Source organism: Myodes glareolus, chromosome 17 (genome assembly GCF_982192425.1).
Source record: "Myodes glareolus chromosome 17, mMyoGla1.1, whole genome shotgun sequence".
In the NCBI taxonomy this organism is placed as follows: domain Eukaryota; kingdom Metazoa; phylum Chordata; class Mammalia; order Rodentia; family Cricetidae; genus Myodes; species Myodes glareolus.
Genome location: NC_142042.1, coordinates 26,856,653 through 26,879,935, shown reverse-complemented (window position 1 = coordinate 26,879,935; position 23,283 = coordinate 26,856,653). Strand labels below are relative to the sequence as shown.

The 23,283-nt window shown below is 47.6% G+C and overlaps 1 protein-coding gene across 7 annotated transcripts in view; it reads left to right on the top strand.

Annotated features, from left to right (window-relative positions):
- The window catches only part of Lef1 (lymphoid enhancer binding factor 1), a 113,512-nt gene that overhangs the window by 81,257 nt on the left and 8,972 nt on the right, over positions 1–23,283 (top strand). For 2 of the 7 annotated variants that reach the window (XM_087897566.1, XM_087897570.1), the window contains exons 6-11: positions 821–904; positions 2,810–2,932; positions 4,155–4,317; positions 9,448–9,555; positions 14,002–14,050; positions 14,716–14,756. In XM_087897566.1, coding sequence (XP_087753692.1) covers positions 821–904; positions 2,810–2,932; positions 4,155–4,317; positions 9,448–9,555; positions 14,002–14,050; positions 14,716–14,750 — 562 coding nt within the window. In that variant the 3' untranslated portion in view covers positions 14,751–14,756. The remainder of the gene's footprint in view (positions 1–820; positions 905–2,809; positions 2,933–4,154; positions 4,318–9,447; positions 9,556–14,001; positions 14,051–14,715; positions 14,757–23,283) is intronic. The other 5 variants (XM_087897565.1, XM_087897569.1, XM_087897568.1 and 2 more) reach the window with 3 other exon arrangements.

Sequence of the window (23,283 nt, the reverse complement as noted above, 5' to 3'; positions counted from 1 at the left end):
CTAAGCAGACACCTCTCCCTGTTCTCTGAACAGCCTGCTGTCCCCACAGCCCCCAGGCCACAGCTGCACACCCAGACATTCTAACATCTTCTCCAGCAAGGCCGGGGCTCCGCTCCCTCCCCCTTTAGCTTTAAGTCCCTCAGTCCATGAGTTTAACTGTCTATGCCTATACGTCCAGCCTTGGCTCAGTTTTTCTGTCTGAACTCACGAGCAATAGGCCTGTGCCATCACTGGCAGCTGGAAATAAATACCGGAAAAGAAAAAGTGGGACTTGAGAGAAGAGAGGGGAAAAGGACCCCTGAGGGAGGAGGAAAGCAATCACACTGACCCGGTCTTTGATTTCCTCACCTTATATATAATGTGTATATAATGTGGGGGATGGTGTCTCTGAAGTGCTTATTTATTTTTATGTAAATAGAGCAGTTGGTGCACTTTCAATTTCTCAGTTCTCAGAGGTTTGGATAAAGAGTTAGCTAAGCAGCTTCTCCGAAGGCACAGTTTACTGTCCTGTGGGCTGCATTATATTCAATAAGCATCTTTCAGCCCCACTTTGCATTAAAGGTGTTGGGTGAGGGAAAGGGACCAAAGAGCCATCGATGGGCTAACTTGTGTTCAGGTCTGAGGGAGGGAGGGTTTTCTTCAAGGCACACCATGCTTTGATGGGTGAAGCGTGGGAGGGTGAGGAAGGAAAACGGGCCCCATGTAAAAATGTTGGGGGCCGCCGCCTTCTGATGCCCCCTCTCTCCTGTCACCAAACTCTTAGTGCTAGTTGGTAACTCGTGTTGTGTCATTGATGGGTTCCTCTCTTCTGTGACCTCAGGCAAGGTCAGCCTGTATATCCCATCACGGGTGGATTCAGGCAACCCTACCCATCCTCACTGTCAGGCGACACTTCCATGTCCAGGTAGGTGGAGGTGGACCGGCCAGGTTGCTCCTCTGCTCGCATTGTGCGCACCCCGCCCTGCTTGCCTCTGGGCTGGCTGGCTGGCTAGGAGCGCCTAACCCAGCCCCGCATGTGTCTGCGCAGTGTGCCTGGCTCCCACACTAGGTGTCCGGTGACTCCGAGGCACTAGCCACACTAGGAAACATTGCAGCTCCAGAACTCACTGCCACCTATCTGCCTATGGGATGACGGCTGTCTATCCCCAAAGTGGAGGTTAGAAGAGGCTCTTTGATTTGGATCATGCTGGGGGCAGATGGGCTGAGGGAGGATTGGCGATGAAAGGGCCTCAACTCCACAGCCGCATCCTTGGTGAAAACGTAAACCAGATTAATGCGGCAGTCCTTGAGAAGGCCCAGCAGCCCTGATCCTTCCTCAACGGGCCCTTGACCCGTGTGGGGAAGCGAGGACAGTACACACAAGCTGCCTGGCTGTGATGGCAGGGACGTACATCCTAGTGTGTGGAACAGGCCCTGTGTGGACATGTTTCTGCAAGGGAAGCCCTCTGGGGCTGCTCTGTGTGGTGCTTCGCTTCTGGAAGGGATGCCTCCTGTGTGCCCTGTGCTTGGTGTACTCCATGTCCACACAGCTTTGTGCTGTGTCATCTCTGTGTCCCATATGGCTTTCTCGAGGAAGCTGGTGTCACTGTGCTGGGAGGCAAATGGTCAGCTCTTAATTGGTTGTGAATCTGTCTTCTTCTTTTTTTTTTTTTTCCAGTGTGAGTTTGACGTTTATGGTTTGTGTGGTAAATTTCAGTTTCAAAATATATATATATATTCTTCCTTCAGTGAAGTATAAATCTAGATGGCTAGGTTGGTTAACCGTCTGCAGTTTTAGTTTTTAACACTGAGAACTGAAGACGAAGATTTCCTCACAGGATATAACCAGCACCAAGCATCATGTATCTTTACACTTAGCAGGGCATCATTACTTGGTCAGATATTTGTAATTTTGTCTCCTTAGTAATTAGGGAGTTTGTTCCTGGAATACTGGACACCCTAGCAGACATGCTTTTCTCCTTTCCCAATGAGGGGTTGATTGTACAGGCTTTGGTGAAGACAAAGAATGTTTTTCTTGTGAAATTTAGCTTTTACTCTAAAGCTGGTCAGAAAGAGAAGAAGTTCTAAGGCTTATCCAAACTTCCCCAGTGTTTGCTGAGATATGTCAGCAAACATCTGGAATATTACTTTTTCCTTTCTAGCTGGGAAGGTTCCTTCCTTTGCAATGGCTGGTGGTGGACAGGTTAATGTTTTCGATGCTCCATATCCTTGCCCAAGAGAAAGGCATTAGCAGGTGGCAATTCTGCCTGGCTACAGAATCATGGACCTTCCTGTAACTTAGCCCTAGCCCTTAACATCGGAACCAGTTCTTCCTAAGGCCCTGTCTCCCAAACCCCACCTCTGTATAGAAGGTCATTTTGGAAGATGCTAATAAAACCCTTATAAATGAGGGCCTGAGAGGACTCTTCCCGTCCCGCCCCTCAGTTGTTACCTTCTGACGTTAACACAACAGTCTTCCTGTGTAATGTTGAAATGTGACGCCTTTGGTTGAATCTTTAGTGTCGTGTTCCCAGTAATTTCTCTTATTGAAAATTTTTGTTGGAAAGTTGCCTTGCAAGAAAACAGATTCAGCTTCTCCTTATCTTGTGCCTGCTGCCCTCCTGAGGAAGAAGCCCACCTTGAAAAACTCCAGGGAAAAATTACATTTTCCGGCTGAATCCAGGGAAGAATACAGTCTGTAGTTAAAACTCAGGTGTCCTTACTTACATCTTCATTCACAGTCAGTGGCAGTTAGTAAGTGGTCTTCTAATTCTGCCTAGGTTTGCTCATCACAGCCGGCAGTGCATACTGTTTTCTTCTCTCTCTATAGGTTTTCCCATCATATGATTCCTGGTCCTCCTGGTCCCCACACAACTGGCATCCCTCATCCAGCTATTGTAACGCCTCAGGTCAAACAGGAGCACCCCCACACTGACAGCGACCTAATGCACGTGTAAGTAGACACTCCACCCCAACTCATGTTCCTGAGCCTCCTCTGCCGCTGTGAAATTCTGTGTAGCTCAGCCTGGAAGGCTCGGTCCGAGAACATTGAGTCTGAGATGGGAAAGGACCACGGGATTAACAGTTCACGGACACTCGCCAGGATGGCGCAGTGTTCTGGATGTAGTTGCGAGGGATCGTGAGCCATAGGCCACTTAGCACAACAGACTTTCCTTTCGTGAAGTGAGACAGAGGGCCGGCTTAGTGCACGCCGTTCTGGAAGTGCAGTTACCCAGGTTGGAGTCTTCGGCAGCACAGCATTCAAGAACCCGTGGTCATCAGCATCAAATTCCCTGTTGGGTTGGCATTGGCTCACACGTTCAGAGTCAGGCTACTTACTTTGTCTCGGAGGAGTAAGAAATGATGCCTCTCTGGTCTGTGGGTGAGAAGGGTAGGGCAAGCAATGTGTGGTGGCCCATAAAGATCCTGAAAATATATTAAAAGAAAGATACATTTGTTTGGTGAGAAGGGTCCGAATCTCCCTGGGAAGCCAGGTCCTTTCTAAAGAGCTTCTCTTGCGTGAATCAGGACCTGTGTGATCCTTTCTAGCTGTGTGAAGAAGGCAGGTGTGGGCACACATGCCTGTAATCCCAGCACCAAGGAGGCAGAGACTAGAGAAAACCCTGGGGCTGGGCGTGGCTCCAGGCCAGTGAAAAATCCTTTCTAACCAAGCAACCAAGATGGGTGTCAACTGAGGATCAACACAACACATACACACACACACACACACACACACACACACACACACACACCACACCTGCCTGGGGCGGGGTGAGGCAGGGAAACACTTGCTTTTCAAAGTCTTCTTTGATCCCCCATCCCCCAAAGTGAACATTCATTGCAGTGGAAGGGTAATGATCCACCCGTAGTTTGTGTCCAGCTTCTCGGCGGTGACAAAGGGCCTCAGCTCTGGAGCCCTCGTTGGCGCTTTCTCAAGTGAAGGAGCTCTACTCAGTGTCACTGTGTGAAAGAAGAAATCCTGTGGTTTGGTTGTTTGCAACTTGGGTTTTCATCAGACGAGCCACGCGTTGTTCTTCCACACTGACGGCGTGCCAGGGGCTGGCCGAGAGCTGGGAGGGTTGTCCCCCCACCAAACTTGGCAATGTGAACAGATGTTTTCTCCCGTCTCTTCCCAACTCCTTCTGCCCTCTTCCCTAACCACCGCCACCCTTCAGGAAGCCTCAGCATGAACAGAGAAAGGAGCAGGAGCCCAAAAGACCTCACATTAAGAAACCTCTGAACGCTTTCATGTTATACATGAAAGAAATGAGAGCGAACGTCGTAGCCGAGTGTACGCTAAAGGAGAGCGCGGCTATCAACCAGATCCTGGGCAGAAGGGTGAGTAGCGGGATGCTGGTGATGTTTATAGCCTCGTTAGAATGTGCTGAGATTCAGTTACCTGCCACAGGGGGTGTGTGTGTGTGTGTGTGTGTGTGTATGTGTGCATGCACGCGCACGCATTTGTGTTTCTGGGAAGTGAGGAACAAGGTACAGTAACACCGTGTGTTGTAACCAAGTTTGACTGTACCTGGAACATGGGAAACTTCCTGGAACTGACAACTGCGTTTTATGACTCTTCTTTAAACAGTATTTACCAGGTGCCTTTATTTGTCTGGAATGATGCCTGGTAACAGTCGCTGAACCACACAGCCACAGCCCTTGCCTTCTTGGAACATGGTGTTTTGTGACCAGATAAAGATAGTACCAAAAAAAAATTAATGAAACTAAATTTGTAGTAAATACTGTGGATGTAATTAGCAAGATTATATAAGAGAACAGCAGGGGCCGCAAAGGTCCTCCTGAGGGCACTGCGTTTCCTGAGGGACATAGCCTTTAGGGGTGAGCTTCCCTAGTGGGAGCAGTGCTTGGAGAGGGGTAAGGGTTGCCAGCTGGGTCTCTAAACCCACAGAAGGGGCCACGGTGGGGTTTCTGGGAGAGCAGCCCAGAGGCGAGAGGAAGCCACGCCTCCAAAGAGGCAGAGATGCTGTGCTGAGATGCTAAGACCATAGGACCCGGAGAAGTCAGTCGTGTTCCCAGAGATGCGGTCTACGATTAGGTTAAAGCGCACATGGGCTGTGTTTCTGGACCGCCTTTCTCCCTTGCCTCGCTCCCTTAGTCCCTGCTGTTCTATTTTCTTAGCCCTTGGCGTAGACGGGGGTCCTAGACTATAGCCGAGTTATGGGAACTCTTAAAATTCCTTCAACAGCTGTTTGAAAGACTAGCCATTCCTTCCAAGTGCTTTCCCGCAGGATGGAGAAGGTCTTATCTTGATATTAAAGCAATAGGGCAAACTCAAACTCACCTAATTCAAAAGTTACATTTTCACTAACACTGTGTTACAGTTTATTAGAGCCGCTTCATTTTTATGCACCAGGGCTCGCTCACCATGTGTGTGCGGCAGCTTTTTAGTTTATGTCTCCTGGATATGTATTTTATTTTATTTTATCTTATTTTATTTTATTTTATTTTATTTGAAGTTCATGCAAGGTGACGGAGGCTCTAACCACACCTGGGAAGCATAGAGAGGGTTGGCTGTTAGCTGCCATTGATGACACTTCCTTACCATGCTCCCAACTCAATCCACTGGAACATTCCTAAAGACATTCAGGAGGCTGGCAGCCACCACAGAATACAGAAGCAGGCCTTGAGTTACAGAGTCCTACTGGAGAGCCTCAAGCCATTGCCAGCTCCAGTCTGTGAGACCCAGAGCTCTCGAGGCTGGGCACCACGGCAGATTATAGTCTTTGGTGTTCCGAGTGCAGTGTCCTATCTCTCTATGGACTCTTAAACACTTAATAACAATAATTACGGTGATTCCCAAGCCAGATCTCAGCAGAGGAGTGATTCCATCTGCTTCGGAGGGCTCCACCTTAAAAGCCGAAAGCCCGGTAACCACTTTCTCCAAGCTTCTAAACAAGGGAGCCGAGGCAAAGCAGGGTTGACGGTTCTTATTTCAGCTCACATACCTCTCTTAGCTCTTTTCCTTTTCTCATCTTTGAGTCACATGCCCCCTGGCCCTGCAGCAGGAATTATTTTCCTGCTCAAGAGGGTGAGGATATGATCTTTGAGGTATGTTTCCTCTTTTTAATGCACGTTTGCAACCATTGCTACTTTCCCAGCTCCCCGCACGGTCCCCAGACCCAAGCCTGTGTGTCTTAAGGATGGTTCTCATTTGGGGTCTCTCTCTGTCTTTGATTTGGACACCTGTTTCTATTTATAGGCCCCTGGCTCTTTGATTAAGATCAGGTTTTCTGCCCTTTGAGCACTCCCTCTGGCGGGGCCGCTGCTTGCCGCCTCTTTAAAGTTCTGGCTTTTAAAATCATGAAGTCCTACACTAGCGTGATTGTAGTGTTTGAAAGTGGATCTTAAATCCATCCTGGAACATTTTATCTTTGGATTTTTTTTTTAAATCGTCTTTACTGTTTCTAAGACAGAAATGCCCATTCATATGAATGAATCAAAGTTTTCTTAATCTATATCATAAATAGCAATTGTCCAAATCTTACTTAAAATAAATGGACTTGCCCAACTGTTGCCCAAAGTCTGCTCACTACAGAATGTCTTGGGAGTTTCTTAAAATCAAACAAATGTGTCCCCCTATGACTTGGTAATGTTTTGAGAATAAATTTGATTTTTTTTAAAAAAAATGTGTATTTTCCAGTAATTAGTGAGTTAGAAAAATGTTTTCTTAGTCAATTGTGTTTCAGAAGCCCCTGAAAGGAAAGCTGTCTCTCTAGTTTTTACATTTTTTTTCTTTAATGCAAAATTTGAGTACTGTTGTGGAACCTACTGCCCTCGAGTGCGCGCAATGACCTTTGACTCTTGATCCTGCGTTGATGCCCTGTGCTCGGAATTACCAGGGATATCAGATCACATGCACACCACCAGCCCGCATCTTCTTCTCTTACTGTTTTCCCCGAACAACAAGTACCTGGTGGAAGATCCAACTCTGGTTTGCATTTGCGGGGAGTGGGGGAGTTAATTTTAATTTACCATTCTAAATTTTTCTCAGGTTGCACAGTTCCCAGTGATGCCAATATCCTCCTGTCTTAAAATGTGACGTAGGGCAACAGGACATGTCAGATGAGTTAGAGGACAGATTTAAAAGTGGCAGGCTTCTTGTCTTTTGAGCGTTTCTTCTCTTCACCCAGCGTAGTGACATTTTTGCCTTTTGGCAGTCACATTCAGTTATCGCGAGAGGTAGTAAATATATCAGTGTTTCGTTATGCATGCATATGTATGCATATATACATGTATGTAGTGTCCAGATTGTTGAGGCTTCCTATAACAGGCTGCATCACTGGGTGAAGACAGTGTGGCTTTCTGGGCAGAATAGCCATGGGTGTCCATACACGCTTTCTCCTTTGGTTCCGTTTGTCCCATTCTATTGATTCTGCTAGTACAGAGAGCTATGGCCCATGTAACTTCTTTTGTTAAGAGTTTTCTGCCACCTTTCCCCTACTTTTTGTTATTACTGTTTTGTAAAAAAAAGTATATTACTGCCAGTGGGGTTGGTGCACACCTTTAATCCCAGCACTCAGGAGGCAGAGGCAGTAGGATCTCTATGAGTTTGAGGCCAGCGTGGTCTACAAGAACTAGTTCCAGGACAGCCAGGGCTGTTACACAGAGAAACCCTATAACCAGAAAGAAAGAGAGAGAGAGAGAGAGAGAGAGAGAGAGAGAGAGAGAGAGAGAGAGGAGGGAGGGAGGGAGGGAGGGAGGGAGGGAGGGAGGGAGGGAGGAAGGAAGGAAGGAAGGAAGGAAGGAAGGAAGGAAGGAAGGAAGGTTGGTTACTATTCATCAGCGAAGCGAGCTGGCTTAGCAGGTAGAGGTGTTTGGCATCAGGGCTGATGACCTCAGTTTGATCCCTGGGGCCTACATGATGGAGGAAGAGAATCAGTTCACATAAATTATGTGTAAGTTGCTCCATGTGCTGTGATATGTGTGCCGCACACACATGCATACAAATAAATATAATAAAAAGCACTTTTTAAAGTGTGTCACCTGATGTGCCTTACGTGCACACCAAGTCACCTGTGTGCCATGTTTCACCTTGACATTCTGCCCTTCTAATAAATTTTAAAAATAAAAAATAAGCCATCTGCCCGATCCACCTCAGAGGGCTGGCTTTAAAGGGGATTTCAAAAGGCATGGAAGTGGCTGTTTGGCCTGTGGGCTCAGCTGTGGCTGCCCTGCTGGCACGGCGAGAAGGTGCCAGGAGCCCTGTGAGATGGCTCCCTTGTTCTCTTGGCAGATTAGAGCAGCAGGCAGTCCTGCTTTCTGAGGGAACAAGTGCTGAGCCAAACCTTCAAGTCCAAGGCCACGCTGGCGAGAGTTTGTTCTCTCACCAGCTTCTCTCCGGCTTTCTCCTTCCCTTCCCCTTCCCAGCCAACCACGCCTTCCTTTTACTTTTTTAAGTCATAAAAGAAAAGAAAAGAAAAGAAACCAGAAACCAAGGTAAGGGAATTAGAATCCACGTGCAAGAGAGACTGCCTAGTCTAGAAAGGGAGGAGGCAGAGACTCCCAGCTGCCTTGGTGACATCTTCAGGGAGGGACCCTTCCTCCTCACAGTTAGTGGGTACCCCACTTCTCCATGTAAGGTGTTTCTGGCAGTCCCTGGCATGGGAGAGTTGGGGAAGCTGCTAGAAACCTGTCTGCTGGGGACCCAGAGAAGTGGGTCACAAACACTTGTAAGAAGGAATGCATGTGAAGTCTTCAGAATCGCAAATGGACACCTTGCCTTCAGAAGCGCAATCTGTCGCTTAATCTGTCATTAAGAAGAGGAACGGAATGCTCCAAGCTTGTCAGCCACTGTGCCTTCTCTGTCAGAACCCCAGGCTCGTAGATGACAAAGTTTTGACATGGCTTCTTGCTTTCCCTCTGGCCAGAAGCTAGCCCCAGTCAGAAATGGGCTGTGCAGTGGCGTTGTCAGTGTTCTGTAGACGTGGGCATGTGTAAGTGTGAGGTGGCCGAGACAAGCCGACTTCTAATGTCTTGCTGGATGCTATCACGTGACTCGGGTTCCAGACTTTAGAAGACAGAGTTGGGAAGGGGGACGTGCTTGTCCTAAAGGCATCTGGAAACTCTCACATTTTGCATGAATAAGTGCCACTTGGGTTCAGTCGCCAGTGTAAACTGCAGACGAAGAAAGAAGGGCAAAGCTGGATATCCGGGTTCACGCACGACAGTATTGGCAAAAAGAATGGGTGGGTGACAGATCTTACACTCTGAATGCTTTGATGTGTTGCATGTGATCCAGGACCACAAGGCAGAGAAACCAAAGTGTGAGTTTTACTCCAGCCCCCAGACTCCAAGGAGGGCTTCTCTAGTACCAACGCTGCTCGCCTTTAGAAGTGAACCAGAGTTTAAATGCGTACATTAACTCCATGGGTCCGAATTTGAAACGCGAGCTGGACTGTTGCTGCCTCACTGACCTTCTCTCTCTTCCCCTTTCCTTTTTGCTTTTAGTGGCACGCCCTCTCCCGGGAAGAGCAGGCCAAATATTATGAATTAGCACGGAAAGAAAGACAGCTACATATGCAGCTTTATCCAGGCTGGTCAGCAAGAGACAATTATGTAAGCCCTTTGTCTATCCCTGTGGCTTTCCACCCCCCACTATCCCCCTGCCTCGCTCTTTCTCTCTCAAGGGGGCTGTCTGGAGGATGCAGGGTGTTGGCACTGTTTCTTGTTTTGGGAAATTAACGAACTGTGTAATAAAGATTTCATGAGTACGTTGGGTTCTGACAACTTTAAGCTTTTGTTTTGTTGCCGTGAGTACTAATTTATTTGTTAAATAAAGCTCTTTTAAAGATCAAAACATAAAACCCCTTATCATTAAAATACCAGGAAAAGATGTAAAACAAACAAAACCCTATAATTTCACCACATAAAGGCAAGATTAGTGATAACTGTATTCCCTTCTAGTATGTTTTCTGTCTGTCTTTAGTTTCACATATAGGTAAGATATGTGTGTATGAACATATATTTTATGACGTTTCCTGTTATATAAAAATGCATTTTTCTTTTATGAAATCAAGTTTATGTCCATATTCTGTTAAATGAATGTCTGTTTCCTGTTTTCTCCTGGTTTTAGATTTTCCTTCTCTCTCTCTCTCTCTCCCCCACTTTCTTTCTCTCTCTCTCTCCCCCTTACTTTCTCTCTCTCTCTTTCTCCATTCAGAGTGATATAACCTACCCGGATGTGGATATGTCTGTGTACAGTAGAGTGTTTTTTCCTGTGCACAGGACCATTATTTCTGTAGGCTAGATTCATAGTAGCAGGGTTTTGAGAAAGAGGATATAAACATTTCGGTTTGTCTGTTTATTGATTTTTCTTTTTCGAGACAGGGTTTCTCTGTGTAACAGACCTAGATGTCCTGGAACTAGCTCTGTAGATCAGGCTGGCCTTGAACTCACAGAGATCTGCCTGCCTCTGCCTCCCAAGTGCTGGGATTAAAGGTGCGAACCACCACCGCCCGGCTGTATATATTTTCAAGTTCTTGACACATGGTGTCAGCTCTCCTTCCACATGATGATTGTCTTACAAATACACCATGTTTTGGTGACTGTTTTTACACAGAACTAGACTATGTGATTATTTGAATCTTGTACCAATGTGCCCTGACATCTTCTATGTCCTTTGAATAAAGACAGAGTAGAGATGATCATGCTCTAGGTTTTTTTTAATTATATCGAAATTATGCGATAATCTATAATTTCATTATCAAGAACTATCTCGCTTGTACTGCAAGCTCTCTTACTGGTATAGTCTGAGCATCTTCCTGACGTTGTCTTGCCATAGTAAAGACTATTACTACTTATATTATTATAGAAATAGAAGTGATTATTATAGAAAGTATATTATGGATGATATAGTTGAAATTTTGTCATTTTATATAAAGTTAACAATTTTGACGGTTTAGAGTCTTAAAAATAACAGAATATTTTGAAAATCATTTTTAGCTCAGCTCAGACAGCTACAACAGAATACCGCAGCCTAGGTGGCTTATAAAAGCAAAAATTTATTGTGCACTGTTCTAGAGGCTGAAATATCTGAGAGCAAGGGCAGCAATAGGTTGGGTGCCCGAGGGCCACTCCCAAGCGCTTGGCTGTGTTCTCACAGGCTGCCCTTTCCCCAAGGACTAGTCTCATTCATGGTGGCTGTGCCCCGATCAGCACCCCCAAAGACTCCACCTTATTCCACCACATTCCGGGGTGTCAGGAGGTGTTACGATTTCAGTGTGGGAGTTTGAGGGGACACATTAGTCTATAACAGGAGACCAGCAGCAGGAATACCATTCAGGACAGTCTTCACATAGAGGAATTGTCCCTTCAACCACATGTAAAGCCATGAATCAGTGTACAATGTAATGATGGCCTTTGCTGTAGAAGCTCCAGTTGCCTTACAGACAATGACAACAATGTGTGTCTAAGGTCACATGTCCCATATTAGACTTTGCAGCATTTGAAACATATGTATCTTTCTAGGAACAGGCCGGGCATCTCCCGCCCCCTTCCCCCCTAATATTCTCCACTGACAATGCCACTTTACTGTTCAAAATTAGGAGCATTATACATCAGACATAAGTCTGACACAGGAAATAAGAATCCTGTGGGCAACTTCGTGGAAGCACGGACACAGTCATCCCCCCACGTTGTCATTTTGGTTGTTTTAATAGCTGCCGTCTGCGCATGGTAGGGAGTGCCTTGCTTTCCTTACTTTACTCTCCATCCTTCCTGCCCAGTGGCATCAGCACCATTATCCTACTTCTCAGGGTGGCTGAGGTCAGAGAGGTCAAGCAGTTTGTCCTCAGCGGTGGAGTGGGGAGCAGCACTGCAATTCAAACCCACATCAGCTCAACGTGAGGATCTGCATAGTTTCACACACACACACACACACACACACACACACACACACACACACGACCAGCACGTCTACTGGCTTCTGTGCCCTGAGCTGTAATTGGCGCCGGCACAGACGGAGCCTTTGTTGTGCCCTGTGAGGGGGAAGATCAGTTCCTACAAAGGGGCACGCAGAGTGTCCTCTTCACCCTGTCCTGCCTGTCCTTTGGCTGTGGCTTGCCTAGGAAGGGACCACTGACCTTTACTCCCTGACCCCCTAGAAGAGCTTTGCCGAGCCAGAAGTTTGCACGTGCTTAGCATTGCTTGCTGAAAGTCTCGAAAACTGTGGCTCTGATCTTCAAGCCTTAAGTTGAGAGTGATGAAAAAGATGTACGCATGTGTTCCCCTCCTCCTCTTCCCTCTTACTGTTTCCTTTGCTCCCCCTTCACATGAAAAGGGTAGTTTTGAAGAAAGCTGGTGGATGATGAGGTTATCTCTCAAGATTTTACTCTCTATGACTGTTAGTGGAAATTGTTTTCGTGGGCCTCGCTCGAGTGAAGGGAAGACCCAGCTTCGTTCATACTTTTTTTTTTCTAACAATCCCGTTGATGGCTAAGGCAAAGCTGAGGTGTGTGAAAGCCCCTCGCCAACAGTATTCCCAGCAGGAGTTTAACGTCAGGAGCGGGCTGGGCAGTGAGGATGCTTCCTGGCCCTCTGAGACCAGTAAATGTACCTCTGGGTTTAGCACTGAAATGGTCCTCAGTGGCATCATTGATTCTTACAATTGGAGTTTACTTCCGAATTTGGACAAACAAATGAAGTTTTTGTGACGTCAACAGCACGTAGATTTCCTTGAGTGAGGTTGTCCTGCCTCCCAGGCTCGCACAGTTTGTAATTTTGACAAAAAGTATTTCATTGTGCATGAATAGTTAATGAATATGTCCAGACTGGTCCCTCTTTACCTGCCGCCTATGTAGGTTCTCTCGCCTCACGGATTTGTGCCTAAGCTAGCACACAGGCGGGCGCAGCAGTGATGCTCCCAGCGTTAAACACTGGCTGGCCGCAGGGTGGAGGGTGGGGAGAGGCACCGCTAGTGAATAGATGGGCGTGGCCCTGAGCTCAAGGTCGCAGAGAATTTGTTCAACAGCAGAGCCCCAGCTCTGTTTAAGGAAGAGCGGTGAGGCTTGGGAAGAGAAAGTTCTTGAAAGAGACACTTGAGACACATGCAGACGGAAGCAAGAGAGGAAAGGGCAGAAGGTTCCAACAGGAAGCAGCCTCACAGGGACATTCCCATGTAGGAAGCATGCTCCCGTCCCCGGGCACACCTCTGCCCATGTTAAAGATGATGTTCCTTTGATGAGCCATTTCCCTGGCTCACTGGTCCAGGCCTTACTGTTTAGGAAGAGTTTCAGCCAGCTGCATAAAACTGCATGCCTCACCATAACCACGCGGCATCAAGAGAAACTGCTTTGAGGTACATAAAAAGTATGCATGTATAATTTTATAGTCACATGACAGATTCAGTAGACTCCGACCGGCTCCGTTTGTTGACGTCGCTCATGGCTGCCATCCGTCCAAGGGTGTTGGCTGTGATGACTGTTCATTAGTTGACATACCTGCCGCAGGTTCACCCCTTATGGTTCACGTCAGTGGGCCGCAGCTGGAGCCCACTAAGTATGAGGAGTTTCGAAGAGAAATGAAAACTCACGCCACTTAAAATGTGACCAAATTTTTTTTATTTACCCTTGATATGTTGAAATGTATCAGTTTCACATTTGTCTGAAGAAGCAGAGGCCTCGGCTTCCCAGGTTCTACCGCCTCCTCTGCCTTTGTTTCTGGTTATGTCATGCCCCTGCCCCAGGGATCAGGGCTCTCAGTTGACGCCGTGGATATAAACTATTGTGTAGTACATTTCATGGCATGCACAGATCTGACATGGGCACTCCCCACACGACAGTACAGCGAGGTGTGGTCTGAGCGAGTCAGTCAGTAAAGAGGGGTAGCCAAGGAGCTGCAGGAGTCGCACGCACGCACGCGCACGCACGCACGCACACGTGCTCTGCGGAAAGTCAGTCGCTGTCTCTCGCTGGCTGGCCGCCTTCTGTTAGTGCTTCTCATACAGTGCGTACCGGCATGCCTGCCCTCTGCTCTCTGTCTTGACACTGTGCCTCTGTCCTCCAGGGCAAGAAGAAGAAGAGGAAGAGAGAGAAGCTACAGGAATCCACTTCAGGTAGGTACCGCGTGGTTCTCTGTTGGCGCTGTTGCTCCTGCCTGTCTCCTTTGTCAGCAGTCCACGTCTTCCTAGGCGCTGCCTCCTTCTGTGACTGTCACGTGTGGTCCCCTCACTTGGCTTTCATTCCTGGAATTCCTTAACATCTCCAGAAGACTTTTCTTTTAAATGTGAAGGTGCCTGGAAAAAAAAAAACAACAAAACTCCTTTCCCATCCCTGTGCCCCAAAGTCATAGTTAGGAGCCGTGGTTGATTCCCCGCCCCCCACCTTCTGTTGTCTGTGTCCTCTCTGCTTCTGCCTCGGCTCTGTTTCCATAGTCCAAAGGTGTCACTTTCATGATGGCAGTACAACATGCAACCCTGTATTCCCTTGAGAGTCTTTCACGCGTTTTGGGTTTCTTAATGCTAAGCAGCACCGCGGCGGGGCTCGCACTAATTGCTGGAGCCAGGGAGGGCCCAGGTTAGTTCCTTCTTCTTTCTGTTAGAAGGCCTGCCACATGCGATGCACAGACAGACATGGCCGCTCCCTGAGAACTGCAGAAAAAAAAAAAAAAAAAAAAAGCAAGCAGGTCCACATGATGTTGTAGCTACTACTACTGCTACGTGTTTGGAATGTACAGAAAACCTCTCCATAAAAAAATTGTTAAAGACACAATTTTCTGCAGGTACAGGTCCCAGAATGACAGCTGCCTACATCTGAAACATGGTAAGATCAACTCTCTGGCCCTGCTGCTGATTTAGCGCTAACAAGAGGCTCTTGCTTGTGGATCTTCCCCCGCTCTCACCAGTTCCCTTCAGCATTGTTCCTGAGAGAGGAAACCGGCACCCCAGTCAGTCTCATTCTGTTGGCACTCCCCCGGTTTTTATCCTGGCTGCGTGTTTGCCATACAGTGTTGCGCTTTGACCTCTTCTACGCCTCCTGTTCCGCTCACTTCTCTAGTCTCTTGCCCTCACCGTTTGCCTCCTCAGCTGTTTCTTACTGACCGATGGAAAATCTACCCTTAAAAAGAAAAAACCAGGGAGCGGCATGTCACCCTCGCCAGCCAGCAGGGATGGGTCTGAGCAATGCCACTGTAGCCCAGTCAGCGCATGGTAACGACTCAGCTGGGAAGATATGTGGACGTTTTGTTTGTAGTGAGAAAACTTCATGTGGTTTTTTTTTCTTCTATTTTAAAATAGATGGGCACTTAAGTGATTGATTGATTTCTTCTTTTGAGTGCTTTTCTTTGTTGGTAACCACTGTGAGACAGCATCCTAGGATTTGTAAATAAAACGAGATTCACTTATTTTCATGAGACGTCTTTGGTGTATAGCCACACGACCCAGGGAAACTGGCTTTGTAAGTGAAGGCTGGGTCTTGGGTCTGAATGGACAGGGTGTAACCGTTCTGCACAGCCGCTGCCTTTGTTTCTATGGTGTTCTTTCTCCAGAACCTGCGCAGTCAGTCGCTGGGCCTGTTGAACTCCCTTCGGGTCCTCTTTGCCGCCTTGCCTTCCGAGACTGCCCAGCCCCGTTCCTTAATGATCCTGCTGTTATCGTAGAGTCTGGGGAAGTGTTCCGTCCACAGGTCATCCGTAATGCTCTCAAAGGGAGTTTCTGAGACCCAAATGGATGATGCCACTTGTCTACATAGCTGGCTCTTACTGTCACCTGGTGGAGATCTGTCTGGCCGTCCTTGTGCCTCAGGGCATTGCCTCACAGTTTCTCCTCACTTCCCAACTGACCCTCGTGAGACCTACGCTCTATCCAAACAAGTTTAGCAGTTCTCCAAGTAGAGGGAAGGCACGGCCTGTGCCGTCTCTGTTCTTGGCAGGCCTGCTCACTCTACTTAGGAATAGAGCAGTCTGAGCAGCAGGCCTTGGAGGAGCCCTGACCTGCAGTATGTATTTGCCTGATAAGCCAGGTGACCTCATCCATGCTTCAAAATTTACTTTGGGTCCTGAACGTTCATAGGATTTTTCCCTATGGAAATGTCCCCGTGGAGGCTCTAGTACCTAGGAGATTTAAACTTTCAATCAGCCGGCTGCCTGGACTCTATGTATCAGTCTCTTAGCCTTGTTTTCCTCACCTCGAAGTAGGAGTGAGGCCCACGTACGTAATGAACAGGTCTTTCCACGTGTCTTTGGCACAGTGGGAACTCAGAAGGGCTCCTTGCTCCTCATGACAGCCCTGTTACTTCCTCTCCCGAGAAACTTTCTCGATCTTCAATTCTGACTTGCCAGGCTGCCAAATCCCCGTCTGATGTCGCTGTTGTTCTAGCCTGATCTAGCCTCGCCGATTTCAGCCACTTCTGAGGGGCTGCTCCCCCAATTAAAAGCCCATCTCTTTTCGTGGGTGGCTCTATATCATTACAAAATGTAACGCAGTCACACATGGTGGCCATGTACAACTAAATGGGTATTCTCAAGTTCTCCTGAGCCAGTCGCTACCTCGCTTTGTCCTTCAGTGCACAGGGATGCATATGACTTCATAGACAACCACCTTGAAAAAAGTAGACAAAAGTATGTGCATGTACTTTGCATTGTTTCTGCGTTTTATCTTCTTAAGGCAGGCCTCGTGTAGCCCAGGGCAGACCTCCACCTCACTTGTGTAGCCAAGGTTGGCCTTGAACTTTGACCCTCCTGCCTCCACCGTCTGAGTGCTGGGATTACAGGCCTGCACCACCATGCCTGGTTGACCTGGCACTGGCGATCCAACCCAGATCCCACACATGCCAGGCTGGCCCTCCGCCAGGCGAGGTGTCACCGACTGTCATACTGTTTTATAAAGATAACCTTCCATTGCTGACCTCTTAGGAACGGTCAGCCACTCTTTCCATTGCCCGCCCCGACGCAGAAGGCCCTCAGAAGGGCAGTGCTATACCAAATGCTACTTTTACACCAACAGTTTTAGAGCCACCTGCTTCGTGTAAAATGCACTGTAGTACTTCAGAGTTGGAACTTGATTCAGTGCCTTTCATGGTCAATACTATTTGGATATAAATATATATAAAAGCTAAGGCTGAGTCTATTTTCCTGCGAATGCCTGTTTCTTTATAAGCCACAGTGACCCTTGTGCCCTCTCGTCATTTCTTTTATTTCTGCAGGTTAAAGGGTCTTTTCTGAACATGCAAGAAAAACAAGACAAAGCCTTGCCTCTGCTCCCCAGTTCTCCTTCAGTGCCCCCGCTGCTGGTTGGTGCCTGAGTTGTTGCATCTAATGGTTTAGAGTCATGGTGTTGCTCTGCCTCTCATCCCCTGCACTGGCCTGGGGTCTCTGAACTCTCTCCTCTCTCTCTCTCTCTCTCTCTCTCTCTCTCTCTCTCTCTCTCTCACACACACACACACACACACACACACACACACACACACACACACGTCCTGATAGCCATGAGTCCAGAGCAGAGAGGAGCCCAGGCTGCCATCCAGAAAGAGTCCAGTGAATTGTGATGAGCACATTCTCGTTGTCCCCTCCCCTCACCGCACCCCTCCCTTTGCTGTGGCACTCCAGAAACTTCCCTGCACACAGTGACTGACTTGCTGCTCACTCGTGCTTCGGCACTGAGCCAGGTTTTATGAGACCTGGAGATGCTGCATTGCAAAGGATGGAGGAGGTCCCACCGTCATGTGCTACCTGTGTTGCTTCGAGGGTGTTCGACACACGACCCTAGCAGGGCAATGCAATGCTATAATAAAAACAAGCTTTCTTGGCCCTCGGGAGAGCTCTCCTGGGGAGGGCTCTAACAGTCTTCGCTAGTCCTGGGACATGGGAAGACCTTTCCTTCTGTAAGAGCTGTAGCAGAGAAATGAAAAACTCGAGACTGGGCTACCCATCTCTCAGAACAGGCCCTGTGGGAGCCGTGTGGCATAGGATAGCCCTTTATAGTCTCTGGACTTGGGGCTGAAGAGAGAAGGGGGGATCTAAGCTGTGGCTCCTTTAACTTCTGGTCTGAGCTGCCTCATGCTGTTGAGGGACCCAACAGGGACTCCCTGCACCCTCTTCCCTAACTTGCCAACACCCAGAGGGGTTCCATGTGTCAGTTAAGCGCCTGTGTGACTTTGACAGTGGCATGTGCCCTGTGTGGTTCTTCACTTCCTGTGCAGATCACCTTCTGAATGTCTTCCCCTCCCCAGAGTGGCTTTCTGGTGCCCCACGGTGCTCAGAAACACTTCTGGTTATGTGGGTCTGGCTTCTCTCGTGGGGTCGGAAGGCCCTGACTTGCCTCTGCTGACTTGGCCTCAGAAGCAAGCCCAGAAGAGATGAAGGACTGAATTAGAACCAACTTGGTCTGTAGGGCCACGGTTCTCAACCCGTGGGTCGCAAGCCCTTTGGCAAGCAGCTAGCTCCGAAAGATTTACGTTATGATTCCTAACAGTAGCAAAATGACAGCTATGAAATAGCAACGAAATAATGTTATGGCGGGGGATGGGGAGGTGTCACCACAGTGTGAGGAACTGTATTAAAGGACCGCGGCAGTAGGGAGGTTGAGAACCACGGGTCCAGAATGAAGTGAAATCCTCACAGCCGTTTCAGTTCTGAGAGGATGGCGCCAGATACACTGAAAACCGATGAAACCCAGCGCCCGGGTCTGGTGGGAACTGACTCCACCTCCAGGAGGCCTCACTCCTCGGTGCACTCAGGGAAACTTCTTAAGCACACTACAGTTGGCTGCGCATAAATAGGTTTCTCGCGTTTCTCGCAGACACTCCAGGACACATCCACCCTCCCTGCCACTCATTCCTGCTTCCCACCTCAACCCCACTCCCGTTCTTGTTTCTTACCAGACCCTCTGAATTTTCAGGATCCCCCCACCTTTGGTTGCCTGCTTTTCTGCCCACACTCTTTTTTAAAAAGATATGTTTATTTGTTATGTATGCAGTGCTCTACCTGCATGTATCTGTGAAGGCCAGAAGAGGGTGCCAGCTCTCACTACAGGTGCATGTGAGCCGCTACATGGGTGCTGAGAATTGAACCCAGGTCCTCTGGAAGAGCAGCCAGTGGTCTTAACCCCTGAGCCATCCCTCTAGCCCCAGTCCCCAGTATCTTCTTTCTTTTTCTTGAAAAAAAATTTTTTTGAAGTTAACTCTTTGAGTTAGTATACAAAATAATTAATTTTGAGATGTGATTATCTTTTAAAATTATTTAATTTTTATTGTTAAGTTAGCTTACAGAGTAGCAGGTTTCCATGTGGAATTTTAATTCTTCATTTTGCCTGATGGTCTACCCCATCACTGTTATGGCATTTCTATATACATACATGCGTCACTAGACTTTGTCCTGATTTGCCCCCTTCCCCCCACACCGCTTTCTCCCACACCTCTTCTCCCCTCTAATGGTCCCCTTCCTCCTCCTCTTTTATGCTATTTAAAACCTGTGGCTTCTACATTTGAGAGAGAACACACTAGTTTATCCCGGTCTAGATTTTACCTAACATCATCATCCCTGGTTCGTTTCATTTTTCTAATGACTTACTCCGTTTTCAAACAATTTCATTCTTTACATCTAAATAGTATTCCACTGTGTATGTCTGCCTACCACATTTTCATATCTAATTCATTTGTTGCCAAACCCCTGGGCTGTTTCCGTCACTTGGCTGTTGTGAACAGCTCCTCTGGAATCCTGGGTGTAGGTATCTCTGTTGTCTGATGGTGTCTACCCACTTACGGTGTTTTAGGAAAGCATCATAGACGGATCTCCACTTGGTTATACTGCCTTACGTTCTCATCCTACGTGGATGTGCTGTGATCAGCGGCCGTCCCCACTGGGGTGGGTGGACTCTGTGTAGCTGCGATGTGCCTTTACTTGATAGCTAAAGATGTTGAACATGTTTCTCAAAAGTATCTCTTTAGACAGTTTACCCATGTATCGATTGTATTACTTGTTTGGTTTTGTTGTTGTTGTTATCTTTATGAGGGTTTTGTTTGCTTTGGGGTCACTTTATTTTTCTTTTTTGGTTTTTTGGGACAGAGTTTCTGTGTAGCATTGGAGCCTGTCCTGGAACTAGCTCTTGTAGACCAGACTGGCCTTGAACTCACAAAGGTCTGCCTACCCCTGCCTCTGAGTGCTGGGATTAAAGGTGTGTGCCACCATGGCACTTTAAAGAATGTTTAACTATGAGGAGGGTTGTGTACGTAAGCACAGTAGACCAGGAGAGAGCGCTGGATCCCCTTGATTTAGAGTTACAGGTAGTTGTGGGCCCTTGATTTGGGTGCTGAGAGCCGAACTCAGAGCCTCTCTAAAAGCAGTCTGTGCTCTTAGACTCCAGGGCCTTCTTTCCAGCCCCCAGAGGTTTGTGTTTGTTCTTAATATATTACAGATATTAACTGCTGTCAGGTTCGTAGTTGGAAGATTTTTCTCCAGTCCTGTAGGTCACCTCCATTGCTGAAGCTTCTTAATTCAGTAAAAATACTTTACATAGTTCTTTTCTTTCTGTCTGTTGGAGTTCTGTTGCTGAAATCGGTGCTTGTGCCAGTATCTTGGAGTGTTTTCCTTATGTTTTCCCTTAATAGTTTCAAAGTTTCAGGTCTTGCACTAAGATTTTCAATCGACACTGAGTAAGACGTGGGGTCCAGTTTCAGCCTTCTAGAGGTAGATGGATATGGATGGATATTCAGTGTTCCCTCCCTAGCTCTTAAAGGAGCTGTTGTTTCTTCAATACGTTTTGTGGAATCTTTGTCAAGAATCGGTTGTCGGTGGATTCTTGGGCTTGTTTTTGTCCTCTCTTCCGTTGGTCCATTCTGATACTGACTTTGTGTCATTAAAAAAACTCCTATAAAATAAGAAAGATCTCTTTGGAGCTCATACCCTTAACGTGCAGCTCAAATGCTAAAATGCTCTCAAAAGACTTAGGTTTCCACTCCTCAAAATGCAGGAACTCTGTTATGGTTCTATGTTTGGGGGCGGGTATCCTGCGTGGCATCTCTAAGATATGTAGAAGTTGAGGAGGAGGACATGAAGTCACCAAAATGAACAGGTATGAAAATTCCATATGCAGATTCACTCTGAAATTATTGCTGATCCGCTCTCAGTAGCAGAACAAATACCTTTTGTTCAGCTGGGGAAGTAGGATCAATCAGTAAAAGCCATTCCTGTGGGCTCTTTTGAACAAGCCAAAAGCATCCTTTCCTGAAAGCTGACGACCCCAAGCCTTGGGAGGGGAGACTGCACCAACTCTTCCACGTCTGCTTGGGAGGCCAGTGTCGTAGACAGTAGTGGCTTATTCGCACTGCAGACCCCCAAGGAGGGTGATTCCCGCCGGGTAAGCTAGGAGCTAAGGTCCTTTTCCTTCCCAGAGGAGTTTCCAGTTTGAGAGTCTGTAGGCATAAGATGGGTAGCTATGAAGTAATATGATTTGAGCTAAGCGGTGGTGGCGAACCCCTGTAATCCCAGCACTCGGGAGGCAGAGGCAGGCAGATTTCTGTGAATTCGAAGCCAAGTCTGGTCAACAAAGCAAGTCCCAGGAGTTTGGGCTGTGGATTGGTCAGAAAGTTCCTAGATTCCACAATACAGTGATGATGTCACCGGGAGTTTGTAGGGCTTTGGCCTAGGTTTGATTTCACAACCTACAACACCTCAGCAGCTTGTAGGAGGTCAAAGATCATTATCAAAGACTCAACTTTTCTTTCTTCCTGACTTAGTCAAGATGCCCAAGAAAGTAAGCGAAGAACTGGAATTTTTAAAACATCAGGAAAATTGATCGCTTGAGTTTATTAATTAGAAACCAACTCCGTAAACAAGTTTATTAATATTTACTGCGGTACAGCAAACCCCAAAGCCAAAATTATACACAGATATGGTTTTAATGTAGCGCCTCTGATTATATGGTATCCACAAGCTCATTTGAAAGGAGAAACAAGATCCTTCAAGAAGGTAGCGAACTCCTGACTAAAGGCGGAGAAGTGCACCTGGAGACACAGATGCACACACAGCCCCCTCATACCCACCCTGCCTGCCCCATCCCCACCTTGACTTTGGCGAAATCTTTATCTCTCAGAGGCTTGCTAACTAAATGAAGAAGCGTGTTTATCACTAAGTAGAGCCTTCAGCCTTCACTGCCCCGGGGCCCGAGCTGTGTGGGAGAGGTAATTGCCAGCCGCTGTACAGGCTACAGGAGTTAATTGTGCCGGGCTTGGATTCACGTTGAAAAAATATTGTTCCTGGCTGTTGTTTGTTGCTGGCGTTTGAAAGGCTCAAGGCTCCTGGGTCCTGTGATTCCTCCCACAGGACCTCCCAGCTGCAGAGCAAGAACTGAGGTGTAAAGACGGAGAGAGGGCAGAACCCCCGAGGGTCTGGAGGAGCTGGTGCTGTTGAACTTCTGCCCTGTCCTCTGAGAGTTGGGAAGTGGTCAGACATTCTCCGTGGTCTTCCAAAGATGTTTCTTTCCTGTATAGTCTGAAACTCACCCTGGCACAGTTGAGCCTAATTCTACCTGACAAGTGTGCATGCAGTCCAACCCCATTACATGTCTAGGCTTCTGCTTCTGGGTTGGTGTTCAGTTAGAAAACCAAGCCAGGGTTTTGTTGGGTATTTGTTGTGATAATGGTTGTTTGTTGTTGTTTTTGAACTGGTGAGATTAAAGGGAACTTGGAGGCAACTGGAGAAATTCTCACACTTGTCCAGAGTCTCCACAAAGGGCCTGTCTTACCTAGAAAGAGAATACATGTCATCTGCTCTCCTTCTTCATCTTGTAACACATAGGAAGCACCTGGTGGGAAATTTTTTGCAAGCTAAAGGTAGTTAGTGGGAGTTAAAGACTTTGGGAAGCAACTCCTATCCCTGGAGGTGAGTGGCTGTCAGGATAAAGGAGCCAGGGGTCAAATTGTCTCCATTCTGGCTGTGCAGTAGCTACCCAGCTGGAGTTAGGTCGCCCAAGCCGTGCTCAACACCGCCCCCTAGTGGAGGCTGCCCCTGCTTCCCTTCACAATGCAGTGTCTATTTCTTCGGCAAGAGGCTGCTGGCTTCCTCTGTCTTGCCTGAGATTCCTGGCTCACTTTGCTTGAAGCTGGAGATCTTGGTGTTCTGAAGAGGCTCTCTGTGCCTCACTTGCCCATTCTGAAGGAATGGCCCACCTCCATCTTCCCTCCTCCGGGTGTGCTGTGTGTCTACAAATGGCTGCCATCTCTGCCACAGGGGAGTAGAAACCTGGCAGAGAATCCGGAAGGCAGCAAGCACTCTGGGCTGTAATGTTCCTCCGACACGGAGGGTGAGACTCGGTCACACTGTTTTAACAAAGAGATGGTTACATAATGACAACGT